This window comes from Rana temporaria, chromosome 1 (genome assembly GCF_905171775.1).
Source record: "Rana temporaria chromosome 1, aRanTem1.1, whole genome shotgun sequence".
In the NCBI taxonomy this organism is placed as follows: Eukaryota; Metazoa; Chordata; class Amphibia; order Anura; family Ranidae; genus Rana; species Rana temporaria.
The window spans coordinates 245,478,441-245,504,188 of NC_053489.1; the positions used below are offsets into that span (position 1 = coordinate 245,478,441).

At 41.8% G+C, this 25,748-nt stretch overlaps 1 protein-coding gene across 1 annotated transcript; it reads right to left on the minus strand.

Annotated features, from left to right (window-relative positions):
* Nucleotides 1-13,314: 13,314 nt before the first annotated feature.
* On the minus strand, nt 13,315-14,518 carry LOC120945912 (olfactory receptor 13G1-like). Its single transcript, XM_040360514.1, has one exon. The coding sequence runs from the start codon at nt 14,516-14,518 to the stop codon at nt 13,547-13,549; it is 972 nt and encodes a 323-aa protein (XP_040216448.1). The 3' UTR covers nt 13,315-13,546.
* Between the last annotated feature and the right edge of the window lie 11,230 nt (nt 14,519-25,748).

Consider the following 25,748-nt stretch of genomic DNA (forward strand, 5'->3'; position numbering starts at 1 on the left):
ATACGCAGGGGGTTGTGGAAAGTTTTTTTCCTGAAACTTCCCTCCTAAAGTTAGGGTGAGTTTTATACGCCTGTGCGTGTTATACGCCGATAAATACGGTAATTGTAAAAAAAAATGAAAACCATTTAACATTTTCTTCCACTTCACAATAATGTGCCACTTTGGTTTGGTCTATCACATAAAATCCCAATAAAATACATTTACTTTTTTGGTTGTAACATGACAAAATGTGGAAAATCACTGTATGTGGTGGATAGTAGATTAGCTATCAGTAGGACCACATTCTTTGGTATATACTGTAGGTGGGTGATATCTAAAAAAAAAATATTAAAAAAAGCTTAAAGACCCTTCTGAGCTGTGGCATTGTGAACTAAGCAGATTGTCAACAGAACACATTTATGTTTAAAAAAAAAGAGTTATCTGACCCGTGAAAATGCATTTACATTTGAAGTGTGCAAATGGGGGCACAATTGAATGCTATTAGGCTATTATTTCCAGGTTGAATGTTCTTGATAGACTAAATCAGGAAAATACAACAATGTGGCCACTGGATAGAGCTGGCTATCATAGTAAGTGCAGTAATACTGCATTTTTCACTTAATAAATTGAGTGAAGATTCAACTTAATTATTCAATGCGAAACACAAATCCCTGTTTATTAATTTCACCTGCATATGATTAGGTATTCAAAGTAAACAGGTTACAATTTATTGAGCTACTTAAGAAAATGATTTGTTTTAAAGTTAATCTTTGGGCAAAACTGAACCCTTACACCTTCCACCCACCACATTTCCACCCATTTCCCATTTTGTAAGCCCCTTTCACCTTTTAGCTTACCTGAATCCATCATGTAACCCTCCATGGCATCTCTTCTAGAAAAGATGACCAGTAATCTTCAGGCCCCTGAGAGAACCTCCCCAATGAACTCAGTGGGCAGGTCAGAGAAGGCATGGAACCTGTCACATTAACACACTTTTTGGTAACTAATTGAGTCATTTAAGCTCAGTTTTTTTTCTGGGATAATTAGTCTGCAGTCTGCCTGATTAAAGTGTGCACATGCCCGACGGCTCTAAGGCGCATGCTCTGAAAAATGTTGCAGCTCCTCTTCTGGTGACACCATTCCACTGACACCGCTTGTCACGTGTGCGGTTCAGCGCCATCTTAGAAGGAATAGGCCGGCTTCCCTCCTCGGCTAAACAGCGAACCCTGGTGGACTCTCGGCTGGCGATCCTACACACAACCCAGACCACATAACTTTGATGAGCCTTGTCTTACATTTGTGCTTGTAAGTTGCAATTTGGCCTTTTTATTTATTATATTAAATGTTTCTGATGGTCTGCATTTAGAGGCTCTTCTTCACTGCTTACTTCTGTGTTCCATAGAGAGCTTGCTTCTGCTCTTCGGATTAGCTGGCCTGGTGCATACACCTACGGATATTTTTATATACCTGTATATGGACTATGCAGACTTTTCAACTGATATTGAACATGGACTTTTTACACCGCGTATGAGGTTTCCCACCTGCTGGCACCTACTGCTTTCCATGTTATTAATATAAGGGAGAGTGTTGGTGGATTATTGGCTCATAACAAAAAGAAAAAAAAAAAAAAATTAATTATTAGCAGAGTAAGATTCAAGCTCACGGATGATGTTTTACATTATTATGGATTGCATAGGACGAGTAGGCCCAAACTAATACTCATACTACCTGCATTCACCAGATCAAATTAAATGGCACAATAATGGATTTTATTGGCTATAGCAGCCTTTTAATACAAAAAAAAATGTATTTAAATAAATACAATTAACTCACATATCAAGGGATGGTTGATGGTCTTTGAATGCAGCAAATAGAAACAATGGGCCTGATTCCCAAAAACCTGTGTAAATTTAGGATTATCTAACTTATGTCATTTAAGTTACGGCGCCCTAAGTTGGTGTCGTAAGTACCGTATTCTCAGCGCATTTGCGGTCAAAATTGCGCCATCCTTAACCTAAGTTCCAATGCGTAAGGCGTGGTTATGGCAAGTGGGAATGAAGTGGGCGTGCCTCATTGTAATGAGCCGTGACCCCATGCAAATGAAGTGCCGGCCGTACTGCGCATGCGCGCACGAATCTGGACCTCACTGCGCATGTGCAGAACTTTGGTCAGCGCAATCAGTGAGATAGGTAAAAGGCCAAGCGTACTTAGTTTGAGGATCGCCCTGTGTCTAAATAGCCCCAGTCAAACACACTTCTATTGCAAAAGTATTTCCCTGTGTTCCCTTCCTAAAGCAAGTTGCTTCTGCTTTGAACGTTTGTCAGTGTTTGTTGGTAAGATTTGTTTGTGAGAAAAGTGTTTGTGGAGTTGGAAGGTATAGTTGGTGTTTGTTTTTGCTAATTTGTTCTTTGTTTTGATTGTTTGCCTGTTTGTTTTTGATAAGTGTTTTTTTTTTGGTGTGTGATTGTTTTTTGTTTCCCTTTTTTGCCTGTTTGTTTTTGATAAGTGTTTCTTTTTTGGTGTGTGATTGTTTTTTGTTTTCCTTTTTTGCCTGTTTGTTTTTGAATTTATAGTAGCTGTCTGTATTTTTTTTTGCTTGTTTTTATTTTCTTTGTTGTGTGTGTGTATTGTTGTTTGTTTTTTGGGTGAGTACCCTGTTGCTGGGTGTTGTCTGTCATGGCTCCCAAGCGCAGGAAGCTTAATTTTACCCTGGCAGAGAAGCATATACTTGCTCAGGGCGTCATTAAAGCGGTAGTTCACCCTGACCCACATGATGTTACCATCGAGACAGGCATTGTAGCGCGAGCTACAGTATGCCTGTCCCGATTTTTTTAACCCCGTACTCACCTCGTAGTCGTCCATCGTAGATTCCGGCTCCCGCGGGGAATGGGCGTGCCTATGGAGAGGGAGGATGATTGACGGCCGGCCCTGGCACGTCACTCTCCCCGAAGACAGCCGGAGTAGGTCTCGGCTCTTCACGGCGCGTGCGCACAGGCTATGCGCACGCGTCGTGAAGACCAAGCCTATTTCGGCTATTTCCGGAGAAGCGTGACGCGCCAGAGCCGGCCGTCAATCATCCTCCGTCTCCAGAGGCACGCCCATTCCCCGGTATCTTCGATGGACGACTACAAGGTGAGTATGGGGGGAAAAAATTCGGGACAGGCATACTGTAGCTCGCGCTACAGTGCCTGATTTAAAGGTAAAAGAAAAATTTTTTTTTTTTCCTGTCGATAGGGTGAACCCCCGCTTTAAATATGGGCGATTTCTCCATGGCCCTGAGAGCCACAACACCACCCCGGCCAGGAGGAAGGAGATCCTTAAAAATATTACCGATCGGATCAATGCGGCGGGGGGGGAGAGACCAGGACCATCGCTGGAGTTCAAAAAAAAAAAAATGACTTGAGGAGCGTGTCCCGGAACAAGCTGGCAACGCTGCATGCCCATACCAGGGGCACTGGAGGAGGGGGACCCTGCCCAGTCAGGATTAGTGAGGAGGAATGGGCAGTGGCCCAGTGTTTCCACCCACAGCAGGTGGTGGGCCTGCCTGGCTTTGACAATGATCCTCTTATGAGGACAGGTATTTTTTTGGAATTTCTATCTGGTGATTAGCATGTGTGGGTGGGGGAAGGGAATATGTGCCAAGTGTGTGGATCCAACAACCTGTGATTGTTTTGTGTCCTCCCCAGATGGCCAGGAGGTTGCAGCCCCATCAGCCCAGGAGTTTGCTGGGTCATCAGCCCAGGAGGTTGCTGGGTCATCAGCCCAGGAGGTGGCAGCCCCATCAGCCCAGGAGGTGGCAGCCCCATCAGGTCAGGAGGTGGCAGCCCCATCAGGGCAGGAGGTGGCAGCCCCATCAGGGCAGGAGGTGGCAGCCCCATCAGGTCAGGAGGTGGCAGCCCCATCAGGTCAGGAGGTTGCTGGCCCATCAGGGCAGGAGGTTGCTGGCCCATCAGGGCAGGCTGCTGCACCACCCCCAAGACAGGCTGATGCAGAGTCCCAAGAAGGGCAGGATTCGCCATGGGAGGGGAGTGCCTACAACTCCCCTAATTTGGATGTTGAGTGGGAGGAGGATGAGGGGGAGGAAGATGACAATATTGATATTGGGCAGCAAATCATGATGGGCCAAGATATGACCTTTGAGTCATCCCCTGAGGGAACCCCACAGGCGCCCAGCAGTCAGGCCACCATCATGGGTCGCCCCTTCCAACCCTCCTCCAACATGCAGCAGCACCCATGGCTCACTCCAACTCCTCCTCCAAGGCCACAAGCCTCAGGGGCAAGTAGGAGGCCGACCCCGCAAAACAGGGGGGGGTTGGTGCGTCTGCCGGTCAGTCTGTTGAGGGACAATGTCCGGCAGACCCGCAGTCTGTCTGCAATCCAAAAAACGATGACCAATGTGGAGCACAGCCTGGGTGCAATGAGGGAGTCACTGGGTGAGGTGGCCACCAACTCAGTGGGGGTCATCACGTGTTTGTGGGACCTGAAAAACGCAACCACAGGCGTGGCCCAGGAGGTGACTGCCCTCACCCAGGCTGTGCAGGCCAATACCCGGGCTGTGCAGGCCAATACCCGGGCTGGCCAGGCTAATACGGCTGACATTACTTCCTGTCTGACAAGGATAGCCGTTGCCTTGGAGGGAAGGCCAGCAGGACGACAGACACCAGGGGAGGCTCCTTCTTCCCCTGCACAGACCCCGCCCCCATGAAAATACTCCCTCCCCTGCACAGACCCCCCCCCTGAAAATACTCCCTCCCCTGCACAGACCCCCCCCCGTGAAGATCCCCCAGTCGGCCGTGGCCGTCCCCGTGGCCGTGCCCGTGCCCATGCCCGTGGCCGTGGGCAGCCCAGAAGGAGCACTCGGCAACATCCTTAAGTTGCAGGGGTACTTTTGATTCTTTTTATTTTTTTTATTTTTTTTTTTGCTACTGTACTTATGATTTGGTTTATGTGTGTGAATGATGTGTGAATGTGGGGGGGTGGCATTCCTGAAAACATAAGGGTGTCACCCTCAGTTTTGGTGGAGTATGGATCCCCAGGACCAGGGAGAAGTCATCCTAGGTTCCTGAATGGTGTATGAATGCACAGTGACATAATTGGAGCCGTGGCGGGGCTTTACTGCTCCCAAGTACCAAAGGGGGGGGGGGGGTACTTGGATCTAATCCAATTTGATGTGCATGTGATGTGTCTGTGCTAGGGACCACAGTGACGTGCATTCATGCATTCTCATTGTGAGATAATTAATGTGCGTTTTGTACCAAAAAAAAAACATTCTCATTGTCATATAAGTAATGTGCATTTTATGTGCAAAGAAAATGTTTAATGGTCACATAATCTCTGTAAATTATTCTGGGCAAAGCAAAAAAATAAAGATAATTAGGGTCCATTTACTGGGCAAAGATGCCTTCAGCCAGTTGTCTCCTTATTACCTGGCCCTCAGCAGTCCGGGTAGAGGGGTTTGGGGGGGGGATTGCCTGGGTGGGGGGTTAGGTCAGGACATATCTCAACATGCAGGCCCCTTCTCACAGCATAATTATGGAGGATGCAACATGCCCCAATAATTTGGCAGACAAAGTCTGGGGAATACAAGAGTGTACCCCCAGTCTTGTCAAGGCATCTGAATCTGGACTTGAGAAGGCCAAATGTCCGCTCTACTATTGCCCGGGTCTGGATGTGCACCTCGTTGAATTTGCGTTCTCCGGGTGTTTGGGGGTTCCTAAAGGGGGTCATCAGGTGGGGTCCCAACGCATATCCAGAGTCACCTGTAAGGGAAAAGACAGGAGGATATTAGTCATGCATGTGCCCCTTGTGATGTCTGCATCACGGGGGGGGGCATACCTGACACCAATGTCACTCACCAATCAGCCAGCTGTCTCCATACACATTCTGCTCCAAGTCTTGGTAGATCTTGGTCTGCCGTAGGATGTAACTGTCGTGGCACGACCCTGGAAACTTGGCACAAACGTGCCAGATGAGGCCATGGGCATCTACGATCACCTGGACATTGATCGAATGCCAGCCTTTCCTGTTTCTGAACAGGTGTTCAGTTTCATGGGGGGGCTGTAGTGCCACATGGGTGCAGTCTATCGCCCCGATGGTCCTTGGGAAGCCAGCAATGCTGTAGAAGTCTGTCATGGCTTGCAGACGCTGCTCCTCCTGGGTGGGCATCACAAACTGGTTGGTCATGCGCCGCAGTATGGCAGGGACCACCTGATGGACACATTTGCTCATTGTCGACTGCACCATCCCAGCCAGACCTCCAGATGCACGCTGGAATGAGCCACTGGATAAAAAATGGAGGGTTGCCATCACTTTATGAAGAGGTGTCAGGGCATGGGAGCGTCTGGTTGGGGTGATAAGATCCTCATGAAGTAGTTGGGTGATCTCCAGGATGGCCTCCCTATCAAACCTGTAGTTGCCATACACCTCATAATCTGGCATTTGCAAAAGATCACGCCGTGGACGATAAACTCTCGCCTGTGCCCTCATCCTCCTCCTCTGTGCCCTCCTCCTCATTTGTGCCTGTAAGGCAGCAAGTGCCATCAGAATCATAGCTGGCCCTGGCATTTTTACACAAAGATCCTTCTCAACTATAGCTCTAAGCTCTAGTCACTACCTACAGCAAACCCTTCCACAGCATGTGTAAAATTAGGGCTGGTTTTATAAGGTGGAAATTTAGTCAGGGAAACTAACAGGTGCGCACAGGGCGGAAAATACGGCGCACACACTTAATTTTGAGAATCGCCCTAACTCCCTCATTTGCATCTTTGCCTATCAAAAACAGCGGCGAGCCTAGCGTAATTTGCGCCCGGGGATGCGCAGGTGTAACTAATTTAAGTACGGCTGAAAATACGGAAATCTTTGCTTAACTCGTTTTGAAGATCGTGCGCAAATATACGCGCCGTGTAAATTTAGAAAACTTGAGTTAAGTCTGCGTATCTCTTTTGGGAATCAGGCCCAATGTCCCAGCTAGAGCTTCATATATTTGACCAAATCTTTAACTTGCTAGGTTCCCAGCTAAATCACACTCACCTCAGGAATAACAGAAAACTTAGCATAAATGTGTCACTTCAGGAGCAAATATAGAGCCCATCGACATACCAGAGCATCGAGCAGTGAAGGAGAGCACCAGCCACCGAGAATGCAAGGAACAGTAAGTATTAAAGTGTTACTAAACCCAGGAACTTCACTAAATCTGGTCTCCCACAGTACACAGAGCATGGAAATGCAATTATTTTAGTAAATATAAACTGGGACATACCTTTTCTTATCAGAAGTTAGAGAGGTATTGTGACTTCTATCTGCTCAAAGCTTATAAGAGGAGTTTTTATTTCCCCCCCAACCCTCTGTCTGGACAGTGCTGATCACATGCACTCTCCCAAAAAAAAAAAAAACTCTAGCAATGCACATCAAACTGAGCATGTGCAGCCTGTCCCCTAATTCTCTGTTCTATCAGGAAATGGTCTGGAGTCAGTGGAGGGAGGGGATGATCAGGGAATACAGGATCACAAATGCTTTTTACATAATGCAGAGGATTAACCCCTTAAGTTCCGCAGTGAGTATAACAAGCATGCTTTACTGCATATACACACTGATTTTACTGTTATGGGTTTAGTAACACTTTAAGTATTAAGGCTGGGAAGACTGCTAAATCCTGAACTGAAGATTTTGCCCACCTGGGCCATGCAGTTGTTGAGTGATCGTTGTGTATACCCAGTAAACAGATATTTGCATTCCACATTACACTGAACTGCATATACCAGGTTTGTTCTGCTTCTCGCTTTTATTTGATAGTCCCTTATTTTTAGTTGACCTTATAATTGTTTTACCAAAAGCTCAGTATATGTAGCCACTAGCTTTCAAAGCTCTTCTGAGATGCCTTTAATCGTTATTTTAAACGCTGTGTTTGGTGATACTATCTACTATCTATATAGCCTAATGTTGTAGAATTTAAAAACCTAAGTTTGTGTTCCAGTTGGTGGTGAGTCAACCGCTTATAAACCTCCTCTATCTACAGGTTAACTACAATGGAAAGTACTGTTGATCTCATTGCATGGCCATGCTTCTGACTTTGGAAGCTATCTTTGTTTAATAAAATGGGCAGTTGGACAATTAATCAGGTAGAGCATGTGTCTTCAAACTACGGCCCTCCAGTTGTTCAGGAACTACAATTCCCATCATGCCTAGTCATGTCTGTGAATGTCAGTGTGTTGCAATGCCTCATGGGATGTGTAGTTCTATAACAGCTGGAGGGCCATAGTTTGAGGATCCCTGAGGTAGGGCGTAGCTATATTTGAGTAAGCTTGCAATTTACTAAACAGATACAAAGTTATACTGCAACACAGGTTCAATATGGCAGAAAAAAAATAAAAAAATTAATACACAGCAGAAAATTGCAATACAAGTTTTAGATGGCAAGAACATGCACAGTTGGATTGGATTGGAATACATTCTTATAGAGCGCCAAATGCGAGTTGTGAAACTCACAACAATGCCTCTAACACTAAATCATGGTAACATGTGGCTACATAGCAAAGTCTAACAACAGAGGGTCTAGATGAGAATCACTGTTTCAGTAAGACAGTTCAGAACACAGACATAAAAAAAGAACGTAATCTGACAGTGCCACTGTAAAATGCCTCCATCCCTAATGTATACATACAAACAAAAATTCTGGTCATGGGACTTTGGATGAGGCATATCACAAAATAAATTTACAAAAATAGAAAATGTGTTATAAAGTTTATTCAAAACTTAATCGTAGAGGCACTTCATGTTTAGCGAAATACATGGTACAGAATAAAATTAGATTGATGAACACAATTAAGAGCTGACATATGACACCTGATTGTACTAATAAATTAATAAAAAAACAGTACATGTTACAATAGAATAGACAAAAGCATAATAGATATAATATGTAAGGATCAGACTGTCTTGGCGTATAGTAACTCTGCGCATTTTGTGGCTCATGTCCACTCATCAGCAGTATGTTGCCAAAATTCTCTGTGAATATAAGTAATGAATAAAGAGATGTGTATAGGTAAAAATCCCTATATGGGTAACAAAAAATATTATAACAGAGGCCAGAAGTCTTATACTCACATGTCAGCTCAGAATAAAAATACAGCCTACAAGATGGATGTGAGAGCTGCCAGTTCACAACACAGCTACTTGCGATTCTTCGCATACACAGAACCCTCACAGTGACGTTCATGGTAGTTCTGGTAAAACAGAAAAGGATCCAAGGCCCAAGGACAAAGTGCTACTACACTGGAACTGGAGATCTGGAGTTCTACACCACTGGACATTTGGTAGCAAACAGGAAGGAGTTCCCCACAGTAACTGGGTCTTTTGCAGAATCTGCATGCATGTCAGTTCTGACATTAGAGTCCTCTCACTTGGCTGCAGATCATTTGTCTAGCTACTACTGCCTCTTTGTTGATGAAGGAGAGAGGCTGAAGAACTTATCTTCTCTGGAATCAAGGGAGTTTAGGTAAATGGGGTTAAAGGGGCGTGCACCTATATCTAAGAATTATGAGTAAATTTGCACTCCGCTACACTTGTATTTGAAATAGGTGTTTTTGAAAAAAAGTCCTACAAACAACGTATTATCTGGCTTTAGATCTCTCTGTCAATGATCGTATCGTGTTTTTAGACCTTCCCTTTGGTCTTAACATTCTCTACATTTGGTATTTAAGTAAAAAGTGATCTGACATCATCGGACACCATTGTCTGCTCTGCCTCTAACTCAAATCCAAAGACTTTCCTGACATATTTTTAGAGTTTTGTATTTAGTGCACCTGTAAATTAACATCTGTACAATTTGTCATCAGCAGTGTTAATTTTGTTGACTAAAATATTTTCTTCCACTATATTAATACTATTTTAGTTGACTAAATTACGACTAAAACAGGATTTTAGTCAAAAGACTAAAATACAACTACAACTAAGGGGTTGATTTACTAAAGGCAAACAGACTGTGTGCTTGGCAAAGTGCAGTTGCACAATGCAAGAGCAGTTGCTCCAGAGCTTAGTAAATGAGTAGAAGCTCTGCTGACTTTCATCAACCAATCATGTGCAAACAAAAATCCTGTTTTTTTTATTTTCCTTGCATGTGATTGGGTATTCTTTGCAAAGTGAAGCCTTACGTCATTTAAGTCTATTGGCCTTTAGTAAATCAACCCCTAAAATGGCTTTTTAGTCAAAAGACTATGACTAAAACTAAACTGAAATGTGGCGTCAAAAATTAACACTTTTAGCATTAAGCACCACCACATAAGAATACGTAGGGGGCATCTACTAAGCTGCTAAAATAAATAAAAATTAAGAAAAAGGCTTTTCTTCTTTTTTTCTTTAATATTTAATGTTGGTAATATATTCAGGTAATATATGCAATGGCATTACAGCCAACAGAGTTTACAGTTTTTTTTTATATATATTTTTAAGTTGTACTTTTCAAAAAGCAATATTTTTGTTTGTTTATGAAACTTGGTTTTATTTATAAATACGTTATATATCACATTGGCTAAATCTGTGTCTGTAATGCATGTTCAAATACCATAAATAATAAACATGTTGTTCGATTTTTACTCCAAGAGTATATAATGTTTGGCAAAAAATGCATTAAAATATAACTAAACCCATTAGATTTAATATAACTAAAACTATAACAATTCAAAAGACTAAAATACAACTAAAACTAAAGTTACATTTTAGTTAAAAGACTATAACTAAAACTAAATCGAAATTTGATGTCAAAATTAACACTGGTCATCAGAACATCATAGTATTGTGAAAAAAGTTTAGTTATTGTGGTGTCCGTTTATGAAGCAGTGAACAGCGATGATCCCAAGGATCACCACTGATCACAGCCCATAAACAGTTTATGAAACAGAGATAATCGGGGGAGAAGTGTTTGAACTTGTTCTCCCGCCAATTATCTCCACACACAGAGAATCCTCAATGAATGCCACAGTAATGGCCAGTTTATGAAGCTGTGATCTGAGCGCTTTACTGGCGATCTGTGTCAGAATTCACCCTCCCTGATTCACCATCTCAGAGCTGGTGAAGCGGGGAGTGAAGAGGGAATCCCGGGGGTTCTGAGGAGGAAGGAGGAAGATTTTTAAGTTCCTTCTACCTCGTTCTGACCCCCCAACACTGTAACCATGTCCCCCTGTAATATTTATGTGTATAAATATATATACATACATACATATATATAATGTGTACATGTATATATATATATATATAATGTGTGTGTATATACATATATATATAATGTGTGTGTGTGTGTATACATATATATATTATGCAGGGGGACTCATTATTTTAATTACATTACCCACGCTGTCTGTCAGTCTGTCAGTGTACTGAGCGGTGATAATTTATCACTGCTTAATAAACTGACATCTCTGTATTTCTGTGAATTTCTGGTACTGTAATCTCGTAAAGTCTCATGAGATTCCAGTATCAGGGGCCGTTCTCCACTGTTTGAAGCGTTGGTAGATCACTTCACTCCTCCAAGGATGAAGCGATCTACTCCGCTTCATAAACTGGCACACAGAGGAGAAAAATCTCCTCCGTGAATGCCGGAGAATGAAGCAGTGAATAGATTTCACTGCTTCATAAAAGGACACCTGTATAAGAAAATCATACAGTATATCATGTGTATAGATTTAATTTAAAGTTTTTTTATTACACCTGTAAGAACAGTTGTATGACAATATGTAAGACATTTTTAAAGAATGGGGAATTTAATATATATAGAGATGGTACTAAGTCAGACCACATCCCAATATGAACATAGGACAAAACTGAAAAGTGTAGGATGGGATTTTTAAGGTATGACCTCCGAGCAAATGAATCATACATATATACTGTATTTATTGGTGTATAACACTCACTTTTTTACCCTGAAAATAGAGGGTAAACTGTGCTTGCGTGTCATACGCAGGGGGCTGTGGATTTTTTTCCCCTGAAACTTCCCTCTTAAAGTCAGGGTGCGTGTTATACGGTAATTAAAAATCAATGTCTTTATTACTGCATAATCAATAAAAATCTGAATAAAAAGACATCCATAGTTATAAATGACAAACACCTTACAGAGGCTACAACAAGGACCAGCAAATGTAAATATACAAAAAGATTATATGTTGTGTTTATATAACTGGAGTTACACTGGTAACTTAATGAAATTAAAATGTTTTCTATTGTATTTATCCACATATTTCTGTAGCTTGGTGATTTAGTGTTAAAATCCAGGTAAAGTACATGCATACCCCACTTTTAAGTACACAATGGGGTTTATTTACTATCGCTGGAAAGTGCAAAATCAGTCTCACTTTTGCATAGAAACCAACAAGCTTCTAACCCCAGCTTGTTCAATTAAGCTTTGGTAATAAAACCTGGAAGCTCATTGGTTTCTTTGTAGACGTGAGCCTGATTTTGCACTTTCCAGCGATAGTAAATAAACCCCATTGTGTACTTATAATTGGGGTATGCCTGTATTTTGACTTGTATATTTGTCTGAGATTTCCTGAATTAGAGCATGATTTTTTTTATATAATATTCCTTTAGGATTTTTAACATGTAAAATAGGGCATTTTGTTTTAAAAAAGCTTTTCATGTGGAGTTTAGCTCTAAGCTGATATGAAGAAGAGACATAGACATTTTTATTTGTTTCTGTTATAAAATTTTGCAAATAAATAATCTTTCTTTATAAATTTAGGCCACAATGTATTCTGCTACATGTATGGGTTAAAATAACCCAAATTAGTGTATAACAAATAAATTAAATAAAATGTGTTTTTTTCCCAGAATTGTTTCGTTTTTTACAGAGCAGAGCAGTACAGTATGACAATATGATTGGTGTGGCAGTGATCATGGACAATTACTGGTGGCAGTATGTAAAGAAAAAAGTAATCATTTTTAAAAATATTTTGTTTTATTAATATATATATATATATATATATATATATATATATATATATATATATATATATATATATATATATATATTACAATATTTCATTACACACTGTAATCAGAGCAATGCAGTGTTACTATAGTGACACTGTACTACACTGGGGACATAATCAGGTTTTCTTTACACTATGATTTATTATAACAGTGATGATCACTGTTATAACCAATAATTTTTATGAATGGCATCTATTCATTCACAGGGTGTACTTTAATGATAGCTGTGATTGGTCGCAGCTATCATGTAGTACAGATGCACTGTGATTGGCCCTTTGTGTACCATGTGATCACTGTGACCAATCACAGAGATCATACACAATGTATAGCTATGAGTAAATGAATGCATTCATTGTTTGCAACTGTCACATGATTTGCTGTGATTGGTCACAGTAATTCCAGGGTACCCGAAATGTAGTGCTTTTGCTCAGCCACCATTTGTCTATAGGCTGGACGGGAAGTGATTAACTACTAAAATAATCAACTTAAAACTGTTATTATGTTTAATTCTTTTGAAAATGTTGTAAAATGGCAACATGCAATAAAGGGCACATTTTTCATAACATAAATAAACCCAAATTTTAGATAGTTAAAAAAGTCTTAACCGAGGTGGTGCATTTTTCTGGAACCTATGTGGTACTAGTCTTTTAAACACTCTTAGGAATGCCTCCTTTACTTCTTTATTCCGCAGGCTATAAATTATAGGGTTCAGTGTAGGCGTAATTACAGCATATAGAGCAGATACTATTTTATCTTTTTCCAAAGACAGGCTGGACCTGGGTCTGATGTAAGTAAATATGACAGCTCCATAATACAGAGATACAATTACAATGTGGGAAGCACAGGTGGAAAAGGCTTTACGCTTGCCTTCAGCAGTACGTATCTTAAGTATAGTGTTGAAAATAAATGCATATGAAACACAAGTGAGTAAGAAACAGCAAATACCGAGGATAAAATCAGCTGTAAAGACCACAATCTCATTGATGTAGGTGTCTGCACATGCCAGTTTCAGCAATGGCATTATCTCACAGAAGAAGTGATTTATCTTATTGTCATTACAATAGGGAAGCCTAAAGGTACAATATGTGTGTGTCACTGAATTAAGAGAGCCAATAATAGAGATAATAATTGCTATGTTCACACAGACTCTACGATTTATTATTGATGCATAACGAAGTGGATTTCTAATTGCAACAAATCGGTCATATGCCATAACTGTAAGGAGTAAAAGCTCAACACCCATTGGCCATGTGAAGAAGAACAACTGGGCTACACACCCATAATATGAAATCACCTTAGACTGTGTCACATAGCTAGAGAGCATCTTAGGTAATGTAGCTGAAGTACACCAGATGTCAAGAAATGACAACAGTCCCAAAAAGAAATACATAGGTGTTTTAAGACCAGGATCTGTGATGGACAGAATGAGGATGGTTACATTACCAGTCAAGGCCACTATATAAATAATCAAAAACAGAATAAAAAGGAAAGTTTCAAGTTCTTTATCAGTAGACAAGCCCAAGATAATAAATTCAGAAACTAGTGAATCATTACTGTTCATGGTTAAAAAAAAAAAAAATCTTCAAAAGATAAAACGATACAGGTTATTAAACATGAATTAAATAGTGTACCTGAAAAAATAATAAGGTTTAAATACTAGCATATGTAAATATTTTTATATTTGATTATAAATTTAAAATATGGTACTTTGTGGGCATTTTATTTGCTAAAATATTTAAAAAGTATATATAAAGGTTTAGCTGTTGTAGATAAATGACATTTTACACCTCCAAAACGCTACTAGACAATTAAATAATTTGCCATTGAGTTACTGCATTTGCTGTACATCCCCTAATCTACAACTGTGTGTTACAAATTATTATAGGAATCATTATTAATATATTTACAATCATAGAAAGATACGATTGATAATTGTACCAATTGGTGATCTATGGAAGATGTTCTTGAGTTTATAGTTACTGTAAATAGTGCAAAATATGTCTTTAAAAAAGGCTATAATTTGGTATGCAGCACAGGTAATTACTTCAATCTATAAAGAGAAAAGTGCTAGCTTGAGTACAGTTAAATTTGTTAATTTAGTTAAGGCACTCCTAAAAAATAACATTGTGAAATAATTCTGTGCTATACTTTGCCATACAGAATGGTTCTCTGTTCTCACTTCATCTAACTGACTAAACAGTAAAGCAGCAGATTTTACATTTCTGAATTTGTGGGAAAAAAAAACACTGACTAATTTTTGCTAAATTGTTTCATAAATAGTTCCTAAAATGTTGTCTGGTTCCTATTCATATTATCCAATGTTCTAAAACATTGAGTACAACATATATAGATTTGCTATCTAGTCAACCAGGTCATGATCCTAATATTTATTTTTGTTTCTGAAGCGATTCAGTTCGCATGCGCCGCGCTTTATAAGTTTTTCATTCATTCATTCATTGTGAATTAAAGCCCAAAACATTAATATGTAATGAATTAATGGTATTAAGAAGGATTTTTAAATAAAAAAATATGAAGCTCAAAATAAAATGAAGGCTTGTATATTTTATTAAAATGTATGATGTGTGGTTTAACCTTAAACCTTGGAAGTCATTGAACTAAAGATGAATTTTCAGATGATGTAAAGAATACAAGACCAAAATATTAATGTATTTGTCTAATGAAAATAGATCTTGCAATAGAAAAATAATGACAGATATACACAGATGCTGCACTTAACTCAGCAAATCTATCTCCGTAATTGTTTTCAGCTTACCTGAAAAAGAATCATGGTCATATTATTATTATGTGTATACAATGAACACGGTGAAGTAAATGAAGGAGATATTTTATAAGGAAATGTCCTGCCTTTAAACCTTAAGGGATTTGACAATTCTAACATGGGAGTATGGACAATAGACACCTAGTGTACAATTTAAATAATTAAACCTGAATATTTTTTTATCAGTAGAATTCATAAATAATATGATTAGTCTCAATGAAGCTTATTATAGTAACAGAGATAAATAATGAATGCCAACTGACAACAGTTTTAGAAAGGGGTGAATTTATGAATGGTTGCAAAATCACAGTTTGGCATAAATTTACTTCAGTAGGAAAATAAAGTACTCTCTTTACTTTGGGATAATGGTGTCAGAAATGAGCGCTATCAAGAAACATTTTCAGCTTACATGTATACAAGCAATTTTATTATGAAAACATTATCACAGGCATCCTCTTACCTCTATCTTGTGTTCATTTATTATACAAATATGGTAATCAGTGGTGGACCCATTAAAGCCAAATTTGATGTAAACATAAATAACAAAAGGCATGGCGATGCCATGGAAAAGGGATAGCACAAGTGGCATTTAGCATGATGCATGTCTTGTCATTTTGTGGTAAAATCTCTTTATAGATTTATGGGTTTGGTGTTTTCTTTGCAGCAAAAGTTCCAATGCCATCTAAAACAGATTAACATTTTCAACTAATGAAAGGAACTATTACTACAAGTATGTGTCATTTAAACATACAGAAGAACGTGAATATGGAAATCTTAATCTGTCTCAACTACTGGGCAAACATTAAGAGAAAATACTCCAAAAAAATGTTTTGTTATTTTTTTTTTTACCAAAGCATTTTTAGTATGGGCTAATAAACCTGTATACCCTTAAAAGACCAAACCACTTTTTTTTTTTGCTAACTTGATTGGTAAGATATCTGTGTAGTTGAATTTGAAATCTAGCAAATATACTTACAATATTTAGAGTAGATAAAATGGAATGGAAATGCAATAGAATGATTAACATCACATTATATTACACCCTACACACAATATCTAGGTCCCCCATCCAAATATACTGAAAAATAATGCATTTTAATTATGGATTATGATAAAGTAGTAGTAAATATTATAAATAAGAATGAATGGGCAATTTTCCCAAATTTTGTGACAGAATTACTGATTTCACCTTTGCTAACAATTGGCCTTAATTTCTGGTTTACAGCATTGAGAGGCAAAACAAGTTACAAAATAAGTTTTTCTGTACTAGATTGCCATGTAACTTGGCTTTATTGATAATCAAAACCCATGTGATTGGGATCATGTAGATCATAATCCATTGATGATCACCAGGACAGGTACAGAAATGGGGATCACATGGCTAATGTTTGTAAAAACAAAACAAACTCTTTGTCATTGTGATCATGTTGCTTTTATTTATCAACATGACCACTTAAAGGTTATTAGTGTTGAGCAGAATACGCCATATTCGATTTCGCGATATATCACGAATATATAGCCGAATATTCGAGAAATATTCGCTAAATTCGAATATTCGTGATATTTTATCGAAATGAAATGATTGCGAAATTTCGCTATTGCGAATGCGAACATAATTGCGAAATTTCGGTAGGAGCACTCTGATTGGCTCAGAATATTCTTGATATTTTATCGAAATTTCGCAAAATGCGAATGCGATATTTATTGCGGAATTTCGACAATTGCTGTAGGAGCACTCTGATTGGCTCAGAATATTTGTGATATTTTATCGAAATTTCGCAAAATGCGAATGCGATATTTATTGCGGAATTTCGACAAATGCTGTAGGAGCACTCTGATTGGCTCAGAATATTCGTGATATTTTATCGAAATTTCGCAAAATGCGAATGCGATATTTATTGCGGAATTTCGACAAATGCTGTAGGAGCACTCTGATTGGCTCAGAATATTCGTGATATTTTATCGAAATTTCGCAAAATGCGAATGCGATATTTATTGCGGAATTTCGACAAATGCTGTAGGAGCACTCTGATTGGCTCTGATGCAAAAGAAGGGTGGAGAAAATAATTGCTCGATATTCCGATTGCCGAATAATCGCTTTGCGATTTTTCGGCAAGATAAAATGATCGCTTCAGCTACTCGGCCCAAGGTCTCTAATCATACCAGCAATGCTTTTAGACGTCGATGGAGATCTCTAGGATGTGATCTGTTCTAAAAATATAATTGAAAAAATTTGAATATTCGGAATAGCGAATATTCACCGCGAAATTCGAAATATATCGCGAATACTCGAATATGCCATATTCGAGCCGAATATTCGCAATACGAATATTCGTGAGCAACACTAAAGGTTATTAGTTCAAGTACTAGGTATTCAAATGACACATTTTTACATAACTTACAAGGTAAGTACCAGGTGTTAAAAATGATATAAGACATAAAAACATTATTAAAAAAATGATATGCTTTTTCATTGTTTGAAATCTTTATTACAATTTTTGCATATTTTATTTTATTTCCAGTATCTCACAAAAGTAAATGCACCCCTCACATTTTTTAAATATTTTATTATATCTTTTTATGTGAAAACACTGAAGAAATGACACTTTGCTACAATGTAAAGTAGTTAGTTTACAGCTTAGTGTACAGCTTGTATAACAGTGTAAATGTGCTGTCCTCTCAAAATAACTTAACAGACAGCCATTAATGTCTTAACCGCTGGCAACAAAATTGGGCCCAATTAGCCATTTTCCCTCCCTGGTGTCACGTGACTTGTTAGTGTTACAAGGTCTCAGATGTGAATAGGGAGCAGGTGTGTTAAATTTGGTTTTATCGCTCTCACTCTCTCATACTGGTCACTGGAAGTTCAACATGGCACCTCATGGCAAAGAACTCAAGCATGTGTGGCAGCAACCAGGTGAAGAGTACAAAGAAAAGTGTGTCTTGCCTACAGTCAAGCATGGTGGTCGGAGTGTCATGGTCTGAGGCTGCATGAGTGCTGTCGGCACTGGGGAGCTACAGTTCATTGAGGGAACCATGAATGGCAACATGTACTGTGACATACTAAAGCAGAGCATGATACCCTCTCTTCGAAGACTGGGTTGCAGGGCAGTATTCCAACATGATAACTACCCAAAACATAACTCCAAGACTACCACTGCCTTGCTAATGAAGCTGAGGGTAAAGGTGGTGGACTGGCCAAGCATGTCTCCAGACCTAAACCCTATTGAGCATCTGTGGGGCATCCTCAAATGGAAGGTGGAGGAGCGCAAGGTCTCTAACATCCACCAGCTCCATGATGTCATCATGGAGGAGTGGAAGAGGACTCCAGTGGCAACCTGTAAAGCTCTGGTGAACTCCATGCCCAAGAAGGTTAAGGCAGTGCTAGAAAATAATGGTGGCCACACAAACATTGACACATTGGGGTAGATCCAAGTACATCGGCGCATATATAGACCAGCATAGCGCATCTCATTTACGTTATGCCGGCTCAATTTAGAGAGGCAAGTACCGTATCCACAGAGTATTTGCGTCCAACTATGTGCCGGCGTAACGTAAATTACGAGGCGTAAGCCGGCGTAATTGAAAGTGGGAAGGAAGTAGGCGTGTTCAATTGAAATGAGCCATGACCCCATGCAAATGAAGGGCCGGCCGGACTGCGCATGCGCGCATGACGCTGACTATGTTCAGCGCCTCTCTGCGCATGCTCAGAACTCAGCCCGGCGTAATCAGTGAGATATGAACTAGGCCCGGCGTAATTAGTGAGATACGCCCAGTGCATAAATACGCCCAAACATACACCCTTCCATTGCAAAAGTACATCCATTTGTTTTCCCCCCTGAAGCAAGGTGCTTTTGTTCCGTTGTCTGTTGGTGTTTGCTGGTTTGTGTCGGTGTGTTTTTTGGAGCGTGTGTTTTTGGAGAGCGTTTTTTGGACAGTGTTTTTTGGAGAGTGTTTTTTGGAGAGTGTTTTTTGGACCGTGTGTTTTGCACAGCTGACAACGAGGAAGAGAAAGCTGAACTTCTCTCTGCGGGAGAAGGAGATCATTGCCAGGGCCATGACCCAATATGATCGTTACCTCCATGGGCCTGAGAGTCGGGACACCACCCCGGCCAGGAGGAGGGAGATCCTGCAGATTATTGCAGACGATGTAAATGCATCGGGGAGTGAGACCAGGACCCCAATGAGATCCTTAAAAAGATCAATGATCTCCGCCACCTGGTTAGAGGTAAGCTGGCAAAGATGGTCGCTCATGCCAGGGGCACTGGAGGGGGACCACCATCCACTATCAGGCTCAATGCTGAGGAGTGGGTGGTTGCCCAGTGCCTCCACAGGCATCAAGTGGAGGGAGTGCCTGGCTTTGACTCCATTGAGGAGCTCTTGAGGACAGTTAAGTGTTTTTTTTATCTGGTGTGTAGCATGTGTGGGGGGGAAGGGAATATGTGACAAGTGTGTGGATCCTCCAACCTGTGTATGTTTTGTGTCATCCACAGATGTGCAGGAGGGTGCTGGGCCATCTGGCCAGTCTGCACCATCCCCCGGACATCAGTCTGAGGCAGACACCCAGGCAAGCCAGGAGTCATCTGAGGAGGGGAGTGGCCCCAGCTCTCCTCATGAGGAGGAGGAGGTGATGTCTGCCAATGAGGTCACGCTCCATTTGGAGGAGTCTAGCCCTGGTGTTGGCACCAGTCAGGCCTCCATCAGGGCTAGCTCCTCCCACTTCTCCCAGGCCACAAGCCTCATCAGGAGGCAGGAAGGCGACCCGCAAGACAAGGGGGTGGCAGAGATTCTGCCTGAAAATCTAAGGAGGCACCAGGCCCGTCAGACCCGCCATCTGGGTCAGGTTACTCAGACTTTGGGCCGCATGGAGGAGAGCATGGCCTCCATCAAGGAGTCAGTGCAGGACATGTCTTGCAACTCCCTGGCTGTGATTACCTGCCTCAACGACCTGCAGACCACCACAGCAGGCGTTGGTCAGGAGGTGCGCGCCCTGACCCAGGCTGTCCAGGCCAACACGGCAGCCATCGATGTGGGCCTTACATGCATCGCCCTGGCCTTGGAGGGCAGGCCGCCAGGTGGGCAGAGACCAGGGGATGCTCCTCCTTCCCCTGATTCCCCCCCCATGAGTCTCCCCTGGGGGGCCGTGGCCGCCCCAGGCGTGGGGCACGCCAGCGCCGTTAGGTTTTTGTAATTTTATTTTTTGAGTGTTTTATGTTTATTTGTTCTTTTTCTGTGTATTTGATTTATTTTTTATTTTTGTAGTCCAGGCAGGCTACAGTGTGAATGATGTATGATTTTGGGGGTGACATTCCTGCCGGAAAAGGGGTGTCACCCTCGGTTGTGGTGGAGAAGGGATCCCCAGGACCAGGGAGAAGTGATTCCCAGGTCCGTGTGAATGGTGTATGAATGTACAGTGACATAATTGGAGCCTTGGCGTGGCGTTGCTGCTCCCAAGTCCTGCATGGTGGACTTGTGCTAATCCAATTTGATAAGGATATGGGATGTGTGTGCTAGGGACCACAGTGGTGTGCATGCGTGCATTGTGCTTGTGCCATGATTAATGTGTGTGTTTAACGTGCAAAGATGCCTACTGTGAGGCATCTCCTGACTGCTCTTCCCTCAGAAGACGGGGTATCCTCGGTTATGGGGGGATTGTCTGGTTTGGGGGTCAGGTCATCACGTATGTCAATCTCCAGGCCCTTTCTCACGGCGAAGTTGTGCAGCATGCAACATGCCTCGATGATCTGGCACACAAAGTTTGGGGAATACAACAGGGTACCCCCAGACTTATCCAGGCATCGGAAACGGGACTTCAGGAGGCCAAAGGTGCGTTCCACCACTCCACGGGTACGTGCGTGTGCTTCATTGTATCTTTGCTCTCCTGGGGTTTGGGGATTCCGGAATGGAGTCATGAGATGGGGTCCAAGTGCATATGCAGAGTCACCTGGAAGGGAAAAGACAGGAGGATGTTAGTCATGCATGTGCCCCTCATGATGTCTGCATCATGGGGTGGGACAGTCATGCCTGACACCCATGTCACTCACCAACCAGCCAGCTGTCCCCATACATGTTCTGTTTGAATTCCATTGGGATGGGGCTTTTTGATGGTATATGTAGCTGTCATGGCTGGACCCTGGGTGTTTGGCACGGATGTGCCATATGAGGCATTGGGCATCGACTATCACCTGTACGTTGATGGAATGCCAGTGCTTCCGAATATGGTATAGATGCTCTGTGTCACGGGGTGGCCGTAGTGCCACATGTGTGCAATCAATGGCCCCCACGGTGCGTGGGAATTCTGCAATTCTGTAGAAATCACGCATTGCCTTCACCCGCAGGTCCTCCTGGGTGGGTCTGATGATTTGGTTGGCCATGCATCTGAGGATTGCGGGGATAACCTGGTGCACACATCTGCTAATGGAGGATTGTGCCATCCCAGCCACCACTCCACTTGTACGCTGAAAAGAGCCACTGGCAAGGAAATGGAGTGTTGCCAGTACCTTGACCAGTGGCTCCACTGCATGTGAGCGTTTTGTCTGGCTGGTGATGTCATCTTTCAGGGTTGTGGTTAATTCCAGGATGGCAGTAGGGGTGAATCTGAAGATGCGAAACACCTCCGAATCACACATGCCAAAGACGTTTATGTGCGGTCAGTATATCCTCTCCCGTGCCCTCCTCCTCCTCCGTTGCCTCCTCCTTCTGCGCGCATCTAAAGCCAGTAGTATAGCTATGACAATGGATGCCCCTGGCATGTTGGCATACGGATTGTTGTCCTGCAAGTGTGGGTGCTCAGCTCGTCCCTAACGGTGTTGCTTTAGCTGACCTGCACACGTCTGGTGCAAAGTTAAAGCTGCTTTTTTGAGGGCTAACTTTAGACCGGACATTAAGCTTACGCGCACAGCGCGTAGCCTGCGCCAGTCAAACGTACTTTCGTGGATCGCCGTATCTCCCTCATTTACATATTTGCATAGCAAAACAATGGTGCGTCTAGCGTATTTTTGCACCCACGGAAAAATTACATTGGTTGGAAAAAAATATTTTTCAGGCGTATGTCGTTTTGGGGATACGGCGCATAGATCCGCCGGCGCATATTTACACTTACGCCACGCATCTCGAGATACGCCGGCGTAAGAGCTTTGTGGATCTGCCCCTTTGGGCCCAATTTGGACATTATCACTTAGGGGTGTACTCACTTTTGTTGCCAACGGTTTAGACATTAATGGCTGTGTGTTGAGTTATTTTGAGGGAACGGAAAATGTACACTGTTATACAAGCTGTACACTCACTACTTTACATTATAGCAAAGTGTAATTTTTTCAGTGTTGTCACATGAAAAGTTATAATAAAACATTTACAAAAATGTGAGGGGTGTACTCACTTTTGTGAGATATGGTAAAAAAATGTTTGTTTTCACATCATGAAAGATCATGATCACTGATCACATAAAAAGCAAACATCTATTTCCTTTCCCTGGTGATGTTTCAGCTTATTATTATTTTATTTTTTTTTTCATTTGTTGTTATTTAAAACCACTTCAATACCAAACACTTGCATTCTCTTCCTGCCCAGGCCAATTTTCAGATGTCAACACTGTCACACTTTGAATGACAATCAGTCAAACAACATTGTATAAAATATAAAAATGTTATAATTTTTTGAGACAGATAGAGCTTTATTTTAATGATATTTAATGTGTTGCTAAATAAATGAAAACATATTTTATTTCTACACAATCTTTCTTCATAAATTGTACTGTCACCAGAGCAGGAGAGTCATCATATGGCTGGTGTTGCAGTGATCAGGGACACTGACTGGTGACTATATGTAAAAACATAATATATATATATATATATATTTTTTTTTCATTTATTAGCATTTCTGTTTTTTGTTTTACCATTTTTTTACATACTGTGGCCAGAGCAGTACAGTGTTACCATGGTGACACCTTACTACTCTGGGGAAGTGATCATGATTTTTTTTTACACTATGATTGCCTATAACAGTGATGATCACTGTTATAAGCAATCATTTTTATGAATGGCATCCATTCATTCATTATGTACTATTGCAGCCCTTAAAAATTCCACTTGCCTGCTCGCATTTTGCGTGTGGATTTTGAGGGCTGGCGAGCTATGGATTCCTAGGAGCTGAAAGGGGGGGGGGGGCGTTGAGCATCTCCAGCAGCCTGGGTTGAATGGGAGTTCTTCTCACAGCTATCATGGAGGGAAAGAGAGGGGAGAGCTGCCCGGATGATCAGAGCGCAGGAAACACAGCGATAACAGCTTTCATTTCACATTGCTGCTCACTGTCACATAGAGCCCCTTCTCCTGGTCCCGGGATTAGACGGGTGATCTGTTTATCAAAGTCCCGGGACCAGGCGAAGGGGCTCTGTCAATCAAAGTTCCCCGGCCAGCGAGTGGGGCTGTATCTGACGCTGAGCGACGGGAAAACACAGAAATGTAAATGAAAGCTGTTATCGCTGTGCTTCCTGCGCTCTGATCATCCGAGAGGCTCTCCTGTTCTTCACCTCCTCTGCACAGGTAGGCTGCATGTTGGACACAGACTGCATGTTGGACACAGGCTGCATGGTGGGCACAGGGTGCATGGTGGGTAGAGGCTGCATGTTGGACACAGGCCTCATGTTGAACACAGGCTGCATGTTGGACACAGGCTGCATGGTGGGCAGAGGCTGCATGGTGGACACAGGCTGCATGGTGGGTAGAGGCTGCATGGTGGACGGAGGCTGCATGGTGAACACAGGCTGCATGGTGGTCAGAGGCTGCATGGTGGTCAGAGGCTGCATGGTGGACACAGGCTGCATGGTGGACACAGGCTGCATGGTGGACAGAGGCTACATGGTGGGCAGAGGCTGCATGGTGGACACAGGCTGCATGGTGGACACAGGCTGCATGGTGGGCAGAGGTTGCATTGGTGGACACAGGCTGCATTGGTGGGCACAGAAAGGCTTCTTTGGTACACACAGGCTGCATTGGTGGGCACAGGGAGGCTGATTTGGTGGACACAGGCAGGCTGCATTGGTGGGCACAGATAAAGTTGTTGTTAATATTTACTTTTATAACTTAATTCTGCATAAAACGGTTAAGTGTCATTTCATGAGATAATTTATGAGGGTCTGTTTAGGGGTGGAATTAGGGGCGGGACAGGGGCGGGGATGGGTGGGGAAACTGATGGCGAGTATTCCTTGAGGCCTGGCTAGTAGTTTAAGACTTAGAATTTTGAACCCTGTACTATTGTGAATAGCCACAACTATGACATGATACAAATGCACTATGATTAGCCCTGTATCATCTGTACCATATGACCACAACTATGATCACTATGACCAATCACAGAGATCAACAGAATAGTACACAATGAATGCCTATGAATAATTTTTTTGTGTACAATTGTCATGTGGTCGCTGTGATCAGTCACAGCAATCACATGATATCAGGGCCAGCATGGAACAATGATCTGTCATCCTGTGTCAGTTGCACACAGCGGGTGATAGATTGCACTGCAGCATGGCCCCTAGGGCAAGCGTGAGCTGCGTTACTGGGGAATATCATATGTCTTCCATCCAGGATGGGAAAGCTTCCGCTCAGCTGTAGTTTGTCTGTAGGCAGGGCAGGAAGCAGTTAAGGATTATACACAGTAGGTTTTTACACGGTAAACATGAAAAATAGCATAACATACATCAAAAATTAGCTAAAATTACAAATGTATGCTTGTATTCTGTCTTTTTAAATGTTTAAGTTACTTTTTTACCTTTTTTTGATTACTGTGCAAAAAAAATATAACATAACAAAATATACGAAAAAAGTTGACAGAAAACACTCATAAACACAAGAATTACTTAATAGAGCATTTTAAACCACATTGTAGCCCTAAAAAAAACAACATATTAACCACTTAAGGGCATGAAAGATTTGCCCCCTTAACCCCCTTAGCGGTAAACCCGAGCGTGACTCGGGGTGGGTTTTCAATGTTAGGATCGGTATCCCCGAGTCAC